Here is a 14102-nt window from a genome sequence, read left to right as displayed (position 1 = left end):
CAGAAATACGTCACACGGACTTTTCCCATCATTCCTACTTAGCCGTCGCGTTTTCGCGCGCTTGAAATTTTTCACTTTTCGTTTAATCGCAAAAAATAGATATCGTCATTTAAAAATTTGAAAGCGTGAAATGCGCACTCCAGGAGTCATAATCTTTCGATTTAGGCAATAAAAAAATAATAGGAGACCACCCTATTGTCATATCCAGCGGCCGTTCTCTAAATACAGGCATGCTAACATGAACCCCTTGCAGAACGGCGGTTTTCAGTTACTTCGGGAAATCTTACAGATTGAGTAGCTGCTGATGCAAGTGAAAGCATTTTGGGATAGAAATGGTTTCGTATGAAAATATGATAATAATTCTTTGATTTTACTAAGTTTCAAAGATTTTAAACATAGTGTGGGTGCTCTAACGTTACAAAATGGCTAATTTGAAAACGAATTTTCGCATAAAAAGGAATGTGGATAACATTTTATCCTTCGAATGGATTCATGAATTTTGTTGCATTGATGGTTTCTCGGTAGGGCAGAGGTGCCGCGGATTATTTTGACAAAAACTTACAATTTTTCTCGGCATCTGTTTGCAGTCTGATTAGAAATAAAGCTTCAGCACTAGCTGTCCATGCAAGACTTTCTTTAAACGGCCCAGTACATGGTTTTTTCCGATAAATTTAATTTTCCTATGCATTGGCTTTAAAAAACATATTTTTGATTCTAATAAGACGTAGAAGCTGATTCTCATAAAATATTCGCCGTCATCGGTGGCGGCGGGTTAACGTCCTCGCCTACCAACCAAGAGGTCGCGGGTTCGAGTCCCGCCTGGGTATGTTTCCCCGGTCCAGGGCATGGCTGTTCGTGTACTTTATTGTTACATTTTTTGAATACTCTGGTATAAAATGGCCAATAAGAGCTGTATCCGGTGGTTTGAGAATAAAATAAAAAGATATTTTTCAGTGAAAAACAAACAGATATTTGATAAATATGTTCTTGTACATGATACCTCATACAACTTAAAATTCGGGAAAATTTACTATTGAAAATGCTACCTGCTGTATAAAGAATGCGCAGAGAGCTAGTACGAGCATGTTAGTTATTTTCATTTTCCCATCTAACGATTCTCAACATAATATCAACGTAATGTTTTTCTACATTTACTTGCAATGATTTCACAGCACTTTTAAATGGTCTTTACCTACATTTTAATCTCGTGATCTGCTAATTTGATGTAGCTGTCTTTTACCGCACAGAATAAAAATAATGATGACAGATGGCAATTATTAAAGGGGCCAAGGTTACATCGTATTTCATGAGCACCAAAAAATTATTATTATCATTATATAAAGATATATTTAAAAGTATTTAAACATAATAATGAAAGATAATATATGAATAGGATAAAAACTAATAAAAATAATTTTTTAAAAGACCATTTCCTTCCATTAAACAATTTTATTAATTGTGAATATGACATTAAACTATTCATACGCATACTATTAACCATAAAGTAAGTTACTCAGAGTTTTTCCCTCGATATAGCGAGAATATTCCCTCGATACAGAGAAAATTCGTGTAGTCGATAGGGTGCTTAAATCCCTGCCACTTACCCGTGTGCGGAGCTCGGCGAATTGGAAACTCACAACTCAGATTGCTTTTCCTTATTTACGAGGGTGCTTTTTTCCTCAAATTTTCCATGCATAGAGTTCTTTAAAGTGCTTATCGCTAATTATAGGTCATGCAGCGCTGCAATATGCAGGGCATTTAACGAAATCAATGGACAAATTCAAACTTTAAGACGTTTATTTTCACATTTACTAGAATAAAATCATATTCACACCCTTTAACTCGGTATAAACCGCCTTTTTTGTCATTAGTATGAAATGCACTTCTACGAATATTATTTTAAATTTCATCCACTCTAAATCCCGTCTTAACGTACAAGATTGTCGAGATCGGTCGGTCACTTTCACTCCTTGGGCGCATTGAACGGCAATTTTCATCATAACCATTTTTCCTTCCACTATTCCGTTTCCACGTCCATTTATCATTCCTCGCATGGAAATGCACCCTGTACATATTCAATTTGCACTTATCATGCATAATAGGAGTAAACAGGGAATCAGCAAAAACTATTACAAATTCTATGCCTCCAGAAAAGCTTTCTACCACCAAATCATTCACTACCTTTTCAATTGAACTTTTTCAAAATTAAGTACTTTCCGCTGAAATTATAGTTTTAAAAAAATTTTAAAACTCACCTTGAGATACAGCGGCGAAACCTATTTCATGTTCAACAAATTTATGTGGGATTTCATAGTTACTGCCTCATATTTTCAATGAATTTCGTTAAATATAAACATATTATACGTGACATTGGATAATTTGAATTCAAAGTTCAAAGGTGAACTGCTTGTTGAAATTTAAGACAGTATTTTGAAATTACAATCGTATTTGCTTGAATAAAATTTTTTGGTGAAATGGTATTTCTTATCTTAAATTGAAATGTATTTTGACCAAATCTGAGAACCATTTTTAATTTAAGTAAAGGTAAATGATAATCTATTAAGAGCTAATAATTAAAACTGTATGAATAATACTACAAAATAGATACACGTGTTACGTATCCATGTTACTGATTTCTACATAAAGTGAACCACTCATACTATAAGTGAATGCTGCGTTGGCTTATTAATTCCTCTTCTTTTTCAAATCTCACTTATTTTCATGTTTATTATGTAGTTTGGTAATATAAAATGTTTTATTTTGACTTTTTTGTATGTGAATTCATCAAGTCAGCCAAGTCTAATGATTTGATAGTGTAATTCCAGAAGAAGATATTATAATACTTGTGTTTCGCTAATGGATAACTGTATCCAGAATTTTCACTCTTTGTGAACAAATTAAATTAAATAATCTTAATATGGCGGCTCGAACTTAAGAAGGACGCGATGAAATTTTAAATTGTGTGTTATAGTGCTCGTAATTTAATGGCAAATTTAACCCAAAAAAGTCCAGTATGAAGTGAGGCAAGTGAATATATTTGGGGATAATATTTAATTTGTGGAAGTAATTTATTATTAATGAGATCTAAATTAAGGCCTTGATTAGGGAGAATAATTTATGAAGCTAAAGGAACTCAAAATTAAGAAAGAGTCGATGAGAATTTTGGATTTAGGAAAATATGTGGCTAATAATGCGCAGAAAATGTCTGAACTAACTTACCCTGTAAGAGAACTTATGGCAAAAGATGTTCTGTGGGACTGAAAAGCTAAGGAGACTAAATAGGGGAGACTGGGGCACAGTGGGACACGGGGTACAGTGGGACAATTGATTTATTTAAACAATTTACCTGGTCAAAGAGTAAATGTACTAAAATTAAGGAAGTCATGTCACGGGAAATAATGCACAAAAATCTTATGTCACTTCGCATAAATCTTATAAAATGTGTTTTTTGCTATAATTTTCGTAACTATCATGTTGTAAACATTTATGCAATTTTCCTAATTATTACAAGCTTCATAAAAAAATGACTTGTCGAATACATAATTTAGAGACTGTATAATATTTTTTTAAACTTGCTTTCCGAATGTAACATGTTTAAAATTTTTGCTGAAACTTTACTGGCAAAAGCCATGGTCATCTATAAGCCTGTTGTGATTGCATTTTTTTCCAATATGTCAAGTCTTTATGTGAAACACGTATTTTCTACTGGAAGTGTATACAATCATGATGAAAGTGGTTCCACTACCGTTCCACTCTAAGGAAAAGTGATAGCCCCCAAAGGTGAAAAACAAGTAGGTGAAGTTAACCTCCTTTGAAAGAGGCTCCTCGATGACATTGTGCTATATTATAAATGCTCAGGTTAATACAATTCCTCCATTTTTTGTATTATCTAGAGTGAAATTTCTCCCAAAAATACTGTTTACCTTATGAGATCAGTAGGTGCCGCAAACCCATCTGGATGGATGACTATCAATTTAATTTTACTGGTTTTAAAGCATTTCATCGATCATGCAAAGTGTTCTCAAGATCCATTGCTAATTTTACACAACCATGAATCGCATATTTCTGTTGATGCTATTGAATTAGTAAAAATGAATGGAGTGGCAATGTTTACTTTGCCACCTCACTGGAGTCACAAACCGCAGCCATTAGGTAACTGTGAGTTCGGCCCTTTGAAAAAATATTAAAATGACTGCGTATGGCCTGTAAACAACTCAGTAGAGAGAATTGCTAATTGCAACTTGGCAGAGTAAGAGGGTACAGCATATAAAAAAGAATTTACATCTAATAATATTATTTCTACGCTTAGTTCAACCGGGTTATGCCCTGTTAACCCAAGTATTTTTAATGACAAACACCTTGCTCAAGCAAATGTCGAAGATCAGTGTTGTCGAAGATCAGTAAGAATTTCACATAGAATCCGAGGAGAATCTCGAAAGCCCAGGACATCCTGGGCTGAAACTTCGTTTTAGAGGGCAAAGTTGTCACCCCTGAAGAAATACGTCCAACGTCTACCAGGCTAATATCTAAATATACAAGACTGAAGAAAAGACAGGAGATCCCTGCGGATATGCTAGTTAAAAAGACACTGGAAAATTAATATCATCAAAGGAAAGGGAGAAAAAACAGCCTGCTTATAAGAAAATATTAAAAAATGAGCGATAAAAATGTAAAAAAAATTAAGGATTTTCATATGAAAGGACTACAAAAGGGGATTGGAAATGGAAGAAATAGCTACAATTTTAGAATAAAGTCACTAAATTTACCATAAAGAACAGTTGACAGTACTTAAGCCATTAAAATAATTAAATTTTGATGAAAAACATTGCAAGTAGTGATTTAAGATTTATACTAACATGACTAAATATTTTTTATCCGCTCATGTGTCTTGAATAATAATTTTCTTGATTAATATGTTCATCTGCATATATATTTCACATATAATGTAAATAAATTCATTTGTACCCTCAATTAATTTAAAATTTGTATTTTATTGACTAATGCAAGCCTGTCCCACTCTGCCCCGTGCATTGTCCCACTCTGCCCCAAGCTGGGGCAGAGTGGGACACTTTTCATCAAAAAAGAAACTTAAGTATTTCAACTATTTTAGGCTAATTGTATTACTTGCTGATTTTTTATACGATTTAGAATATATTCTCCAAGCAATGGTACCAACATTTTCCATTTACCATTAATTCTGTGCGAAATAAAAATGAAATGCTAAAACTGTCCCACTGTGCCCCAGTCTCCCCTACTTTCAAATAATTACAGATGAAATCGGAGAAGCGCAAACTTTAAGAGTTCGTGATTCTAACTCGACCATAGTCATTCAAGCTGATGCATCTGAAAACAGGCAGGGAGCTCGTTTGCTACAGAAAGGAAAACCTAGTTCATTAGAGTCAAAAAGTATTAATGATATCCAGAAAAGATTTCCATAGTTGAAAAAGACTTAATGGCAATTTGCTTTGCTTTGAAAAGGTATATTCAGTTTGTTTATTGAAGGGACGTTGCCGTACAGACAAACCATAGAGCAATTGTCTCAACGGTCAATAGAGATATTTATACCTAGGCTTCAAATACAGTATCCCACCATGCATTCATAAAAATCCTTTATATTTTGGGAGAGAAACAAAGTCCTGCATCTATCCGTTCGGCATAATAACCGGATAAAAGGGGGTCCAAAGGGCCCGGGCTCTGGGCCACCCACCAAGTATGAGTCTTCCGCCAATATAGAGGTAAATCTCACAAACTCGGAAAAACAGAATAAGCCATCATGTATTTCAGTGGCATCATAGCCCATTTTGCTCCGCGAAAATGAAGGTTAAATTAATATATCATAATAAAGTAATAAGTAAAATATCCTTATAAATTTGCTTCGTTATTTTCATTGTGTTAAAATTGTATGCAAAACTGTGTCATTTGCATTTCATGTTATTACGTTACAAATTTCAACACCTTGCAACAGTGGGATTCCCGGCCTCCCACCAAAATGGGTCCGGGGCCACCCACATCCTAAATCCGGACCTGCAAGTTATCATTACAGAGACTCCAGGGAAAAATTCGGCAAAAACTAAAAGAAAATCTTTGACTTCCTCATTTTCAGTTAATTTACCCCACCGTTTTTACCAATATCTTCACAGCGTCATTTCGATTAGTCTACTGTAATAAAAATGCACTTAAATAAAGTTTAATGATGTTTCATTCATCAAACCAAGCAAAATCAAAGTCGAAGTAATAATAAGTAATAATAATAAGTCGATAATGAGAAATTTAACTTCCTCGATTTGACCATTTCTATCCGAGAAGGCAAACACATACCTCAAAAATAGCAACTTTTCAGGAGAGCAAAAAAAATTATTTTTTTACTTGTATACTGAAATTAAAAACTAAAAGTTCATAAAACTGAAAAAGAAGCATTCATTTTTAACAAAAAGTCGTTTTTTGCTTGTATTTTATTTTTAAAAATGTTATTACACTTCGTTTTAGATACCTGTCTCAAACCGGCCGAATTCGAGATACGTGTTGTTAGAACTTAGCCATCGATATACTGATCATGTCATCCACGCCGTCTCCAAGCATTCCCTCCACCAAATGTTAGCAAATGATGTCAACAAGTGAATATACAATCGTTTCAGGCTTGATTTTATGGATATTCGATATGTCTATAATAAAATAACAAAAATTCCACACTTAAAACATAAAACTCAACAATCATGTCGGTTGTTGAGTTTCGTATTTGAAGTGTGGAAGTTAACATTTGAATCATTTTATCAAGGATTTTTATCATGGATACAACAAGGGAGTACCTGATGATGTCTGTAAGCCAGTAATATCACACATTAAAGAAGTAGAGAGTACGATATCTTTGTTTATTATTCAAAGGTTAGCACAATTCCGAATCACAATCCACAGAGACATCAACGTCCCCTTCACCAATGACGAATACGGTGAAGAAACACGCATCGAAAACGTAATTGCCACATTCACTGTTACCTTGATACAACTATCGATAAATTGATTGCCAAAAAGCAAAAAGAAGCAACCGTCAAACAAATTTACTCCGTGAAATTAGCAGAAGATCAACGACGTCGCAATACGATGGATGCACCTCCTCACAGGCCATACTCTTTCTTCCTTCGTGCAGCATATTGCCCCGTTTGGACAGCATACACGAGTAGTACTGTCCGATTAGAAGAAGAAAAGGATCACTGAGGAGGCCTTGGCGGTATTTAGGTAAAGTAAAGCCTGTGAGATCCTGAACCTGGGTTATCAGGCAGCCCTTGGCAAGGGATGACACTTTCGAGTGGAAGCGGGATACCATTTAGGAAATTGACGAGAACTGCTGCATGAATAGTTAATACACGAGGGAGACGTCAGTGCAATCATCCATTCACAGACGGCGAAGTCATGGGAAAATCTCAGTGTCTAGGTAGCGCAAAAGGTAGAGCAGGATGCTGTATCTGAAGGTAGGATTCTGTATCTGAAGGTAGGACGGATAGGTAGGATTCGGATGACTCCAACCCAGAGGTTGGAGTCATCCGAATCCTACCTATCCGTCGCACTATCTTTACTTTTTCTCTCTTCACCTACCACAATCAGCTCTCACTTCACATGCTTCTCAACTACTCTCTATTCTCTTCCAAAAACCAAAACGCTCTGAGCGTTTGCTCATCCTCTTCTCATGTTTCCATCATTTTGTAACGAGGTAATCCAGATAAGACTGCATTATTAGGTTTTCCCTTATATGAGGACTTTCAGAGAATAATAAAAAAATAACTACAAAGCGATTATTGGAATTTTACAGGGCAGAAAACAGAAATTAAACTATTTTCAATTAATAAAGAAAACTCAACTTATAGAAAACTCTCTTGATACACTGAGTCCACCGAATTTCTCTGCATAGCATTAAGTTTCATTACAATGAACCTAGCACAGCTCAATTTTCACAGGTATGTAACGCAAAATAAACATTAATTAGGCATGGAAATGCAAGTGATAGAAGCAAGATGATGAGTGGTTACGCTATGTAGAAGGTTTCACGCATACATTGCTCCAATAACACTCATCTCGAATCATCAATCATAACGAAAGCGGCCTATCATATCTTTTGGATTCCCCGTGCAATCAACGCTAGGTTCCACGCCTTTTAATGGCCAGTTCTGAGCCCATTATTTGAGCAGCACCGATACCCAGTTCTTACTTCATCGTAAAGGTAAACTGCAGCAGAACTACACGGCAAAAGTTAGGAACAATTAATGACAAAAGCCAATAACCAAGAACGGGGATATCATTGATTTGACGAGAACACACATTACATTGAACGTTCGGGAGAAATTTCATGTTTGGAAAATAGTAATTCGTCAGCCATTTAATCTCTGGACATGTTCGAGATGAATCATGATAACAGACGTTTACTTGGAAATGTTCTCACCGTCAAGCATCTAGTCATCACTGTTGCAAACATAATTGGCCTAATTTTAGTATTTCAGCACAGTAAATTTCAAAGATACCAACACTAGGACGAAACAAGTTTATCAGTCATAGCATCCAAAATAACGCCATAAAAACAACAACGGAAAACAACGCCACCACCTCATCGGCACAACGCAGGTTATTTACGCCCGAAACACCGAAACGCTTCCGAAACTACTGCGATTGCGTCCATTTCTTCCATAAACAGCAGTAATTTTTTCTCGACATAGGCGGCTCAATGATTTCCCACACTAGCGCGACTCGATTTGGCAGTTGATGTGACACCATACGGACGACTGACATGATGTGTAACTCACGGGCTCTAATGAAACGCTCGCTACTTTCCACGCTCGTGATCCCACTCACGGTCTCCAAGCGTGTCGACAAGTCAGGGGACGGAAGTAGCGTGATCTGGAGGCGTACACGTTTAGGTAGATGACTGTTTTGGCACGCGCCGACCGTCGCCGCAGTCCGCAAACGAGTGCTGTCAGCGCCAGGCGACGATCGCGAGGCGAGCACGGACTGTGGATGGCCATGCATTCGGGCCACTCGCGAGCACAGACGCATCGTCTATACGTGAGCGTCGATTGTTACGAAGGATCGACGTACGCCTTCTCCGTGCGAGAATTCACAAATCGAAATACAGATAATATCGGGCACAGAGCTCCGTGCTTCACGTTTGAAAACAGAGCGACAGCTCATCCAGAGTGTAAATAATTGGAGCATGGGAAACAAGAAGAGGGGAACGGCTTCACAAACACAGACTCACCTCTGGCGCCCCCCTCGGCCGCCGCCACAGCCAGGGCCGCCGCGAGGCAGATGGCCAGGGGTGGCTGGAGAAGCAGCCGCCGCATCTCTCACATCGCTCTCTGCGCCCCGACTGCTCCGGGGCGAGCGGCGGGAGGCGGGGCGGGAAGCAAGCGGCGCGCGCAGCACTCCGGAGTGTGGCGCTACCTGGCGACGACCCGGGGAACTTCGGCATACGGAATTCCATTGGAATGAGGGAGCATGTCAACACTCTAGCGCATTGAAAAGCTCAAAACGCTTGTAAAAATGCACTTCGGCTGAGTTGAATTCCTAAAAAATAAACGAGCGTTAATTTGGACGAAAAGAAAATTATTTTCAAGGCCGGCGTCGTTATCACAAAAGCAGTCCTCGGTGTCTATGCTTGAAACCGCTCGACCTGCCAAGGTGCTCAAAACGAAAGGAGAGAATGGGTCGAATTGTAGCCCGAGTCAAACGGAGAACGGTATATTTAAGACGAAATAGACATAAAATAAAGTAGTACAACATATGGCACGTCCCGAAATTTACTGCCGACACTGGCTGTGCAGCAGAAATCGCAATGGAAGCAATGCTGCCACTGCGGTAAACCGGAAATGTCGCAGCAGTTGAATTGGGTAGTTTTGCGGGAATAACAGCGAAAATAACAATGAGATCACCACTAAAGAAGTCTAGTGAATGCGTCACATATAGCAGGCTAGAATGAATCAAAGAGTTGAAGGAATTAAAGGTAAATGCGTACTTAACCCTTTGAGTGCCACGCAACGATATATCGTCGTTTGCAGAATGCGCCAGAAGTGCCAACGACGATATATCGTCGTCTATTATGAAGCCCGCTAAAACAATATTTTTTTCATACAATCAATATTTTTTATTGTGAATAATACCAGAATGGTTTCTTTTTTATCGCGTTGCATTATAATTTGAATTGTTAATTGCAACGATCAACATATTTTTTAATTTATATGACCATATGACGGATGGAAATTTCCGAGGACCATTTTAGGTCTTTACGAAACAGCTTCTTGATGTTGTACTTCATAAGCCACATTGTTTGGTCACCTAAAATCAATTGACTACCATCTTATACACCCTATTTTGTAGTTCTACCAGTTGTATTATTTTTTGCGAACACCTATTTCTTTTTAACTTATTTGAAAAATGTTCTCCCCTGCGAAGCGCGTCGCATTCTTTTTCACAGCGCGACGATATATGATCGTTACAGGAAGACACGAGGTTTATATCTCTGCTCACTTACTTCCAAACAGGTCATTTGTAACTCAATGTGCCATTTCAATCGTGTTTTTGATATTTAGCACCGAAAGAGAGAAGAGAAGATACTATGTAATTGATACCGTGCTATCTCTCCTAGCATGTGTATCGGTCAGCTGGAGCGCTGAGTCGACAATGTGACTCCGATTTCCAACCTCGTTTTCATGGCATCTAAGACAGTAGTAATTGAAATATGATGATGGTGAGCATAAAACAATACATTGTGTGCCGTCTTTTGCTATCTTCTACACAATGACATTTCCCCACCTATATAAAGCTCACAGTTCTGTTTGCGTAGCCAGTATTCTTCTGCGACGAGCGGGTTTGTAATCGCATTTTACCTCCTCGAAATTGAAGAAGCCCATTGATTCAGTAAATGGCGTCAACGTCGAGAAATGAATTTACACTTGGTGTCGATGATGACCGACTAGTTGAATATATAAATTCGCTAAGTGATGGTGACGACAACTCAGTGCTAAGTGAGGACAGCGCCCATTCTCGTCGAAACAAGAGTGAAGAGGAACTGACATCAGACTCAGATGAAAGTGTGATATTATTTGCTAAGAAGAGACCGGCAAGAATTGATTATAGTGATGATAGTGACAGTTCTGATGAACTTGAAAGTGGAAGTGGAAGCAGTGATCGTTCTCCTGAATTTTTTGCAGTTCAGGACAATTGTGATTTACCCCAGGCTCCAGGTTTTGAATTCTTGGAAACTCCTGGACCCAAACGTCTTCCGCCTCAAAATTCTCCTCCAATCGCATACTTCGACCTCTTCTTTACAAGAGCATTCTGGAACTTGGTTGTGAAGGAGACTAACAGGTACGCTGAACAGTTTTTGGCTTCACATGATGGACTGTCACCAAATTCGAGAATGCAGAAATGGCGTCCAGTCACAGTGGAGGAAATGAGGGCTTTTATAGCGGTGTTCATGGAAATGGGTATCACGAGAAGAACATCCATTTTTTCCTACTGGTCTACTAACTCTCGCTTTATCCCTTGGTTTGGAAAGATGTTTTCCAGAAATAGGTTTCAACTGATTCTGAAATTTTTCCATTTGACAGACAATACGAAACTATTTCCACCTGGTCATAAACTCTACGATCCCTGTGCTAAATTTCTTCCCATTGTTGATCATGCTAACTATGTTTTTCGCCACCATTTTACCCCTCATCAGTACCTAAGTATAGATGAGTCATTAGTAGGCACTAAAAATCACTCCCAGCTATTGCAGTATTTGCCTAACAAGCACCATCATAAATGGGGAATAAAATTCTGGATGCTATGCGATTCTGTGGTGAATTATTGTCTGGCATTTTATTGTTATAAAGGGGCAAAAACCAAAGAAGACAGCGAAAAAATAAAAAAACACGGTTTAGGGCATGTAGTAGTAAACAATTTACTGATTGCTGGAAACTATTTTTTGAAAGGGTATCATGTTGTAGTGGACAATTTTTTCGCAAGTATAGATTTAGCTCGTGATTTGTTCAAAAAAAGAACATTTTTAACTGGTACGTTGAGACGTAATAGGAAAGGAATTCCTCAACCCCTCAAAGAAAAATTCAGCGTGGGTGAAAAAAAGTACGTTAGATGGGAAGAGCTTCTCCTCCTTGGATACCGAGAAAAAAAGTCACAGAAAAATCCAGTGTTATTACTTTCAACTAACTCGATAGCCAAAAGCAATTACGTTGTTCGAAAGGGTCAAACATTGCCAAAGGAAAGGCCACAAATCATTGAGCAGTACAATCGGTATATGGGTGGGATTGATACTTCGGATATGATGCTTTATGGTTATTTAGATGAGAGAAGATCAATGAAATACTGGAAGAAAGTAGTTTTCAATGTAGTTTCTAGAATGGTACTGAATGCCTATATCATCTATAAATCAAGCAATCCTGGAAAAAATATTTCAAGATTGCAATTTATGTCTGAAATAATAGACAGTATTGAGGGTGAATGGTTTCTCACAAAGAATAATCTGTCCACTCCCAGCGCAGTGTCAACGGGAATATGCGGGATAAGGAAATTGCCAGGGAGGAGGGAAAAAGTTTGTGTAGTATGCAGTAGGAAAGATGGCGGCCCCGTCCACAGATCTAGAACAGTTTGTGTTAAATGTGGAAAAGGTCTACATGGACTGTGTGTTTCCTACCATATTTGTGAATAACGTTACATTCATTTATTTCATTTGGAAGTAAGTTTGAAATGTTGCAATTTTTTGTATGAATGTCAACTAGCATACGTTTAATAACTTTTAGTGTAACTGTGAATAATGTTTTTGTAATAATTACCGCAAAGTTTTGCTATTTTTATCCAGATATCTCTGCCATACAGTTTTCACATGTTTAAGACTCATGGGTGAGAAAATATTCGTATTATAATTTTCTTGATATCTCCTGAATTTTATGCAACTGTCATTGCAAGAATAAAATGTAAAAAAACTATAAATTTGTGCAATTTTCTTTGCGATTATGTGATAATTTTCTAGGAAAACAATGAAATTTTATGTCTACTCTTGTTTTGTTGATGTATAAAGGATTTTACGTCTCGATTTTTGGGTCAAAAGTGAAAAATTAAATAATTCAATCTCGTAAAATCAAGATTAAGCTACAACAATTGCATTTTACCAAGAAAAAACGGGCAATATTTTTTATATTTTATTTGTAAGAAAGAATTTACTCCTAAATACAAAAAGAATTATGCAAAAACAGCTATAAATAAGCAAATTATTAAGTTTTGAAAAAAGGCCTACAAAATTAGCAAAATACCCATGGCACTTCTGGGAGTACCCACCAAAAAGCCGGTGGCACTCAAAGGGTTAAATTCAATGAAAGTAAATAACATACAAATATAAGTTTTTTAAGGAAAAAAAAGTTAACTCTGATTACGAAGTTATCGGAACGTAAACGCATAAGCGAAAACTCCATTGAAGCTGCATTAATTGTCGATGAGTTAAAACATTATTTTTGTGTACCGCAAGTATAATCTTACATTCATTCAGAAACGCGCGATTGGCGTAATAATCATTTATAATCGGAAATTCTTAATCGAACAACAAGAAATCAAAATATTCAGCAAAATTATCACAAATATGTCGATCATTATTTTCAAAGACAAGTTTTCTGGCTGCTACGAAAATCGATACGATAGATAGTAAGACCAAAGTAGGAAAGCCATTTCTGTTCGCTTTCTATAATTCTTGCGTTTGCTATATACGCTATTGCTTCTCGCTATAATATGGCAATGTGGATGTTGAGTGTCTATATTTTACTCAGTTCCTCCGGAAAAGATCTTTCAAGGAGGAGGAAGATGTGCACCATTATTATGTGCTGCCACTATCTTGCTTGAAATACTGGAAGAAACGCGGAACTTGCCATTGACAACAATATTTCCTAGATACCATAAACGTGAGCCACTTTGGCCCAAACTGATAAAAAAATACACTGTAAAGTACTCTGGTTATATTATGGAAACGGTTTTTCGACTGATGTATTCCAATCATTTGATTGTTCACCCCTTGAATCAGCACTAGTAGTTTTCTTTGTGCGACCACGTGTTTTTTTGTACTGTCAAACTTT

The 14102-nt window shown here is 37.3% G+C and overlaps 1 protein-coding gene across 2 annotated transcripts in view; it reads right to left on the bottom strand.

Moving 5' to 3' along the window:
• Positions 1 to 9340, bottom strand: part of LOC124156804 (locomotion-related protein Hikaru genki-like) — a 42407-nt gene extending 33067 nt beyond the window's left edge. For both annotated transcript variants that reach the window (XM_046531330.1, XM_046531331.1), the window contains exon 1: positions 9242 to 9340. In XM_046531330.1, coding sequence (XP_046387286.1) covers positions 9242 to 9326 — 85 coding nt within the window. In that variant the 5' untranslated portion in view covers positions 9327 to 9340. The remainder of the gene's footprint in view (positions 1 to 9241) is intronic.
• Positions 9341 to 14102: the final 4762 nt, after the last annotated feature.

This window comes from Ischnura elegans, chromosome 1 (genome assembly GCF_921293095.1).
Source record: "Ischnura elegans chromosome 1, ioIscEleg1.1, whole genome shotgun sequence".
Classification (NCBI taxonomy): domain Eukaryota; kingdom Metazoa; phylum Arthropoda; class Insecta; order Odonata; family Coenagrionidae; genus Ischnura; species Ischnura elegans.
This window is presented reverse-complemented; position numbering and strand designations above follow the sequence as displayed.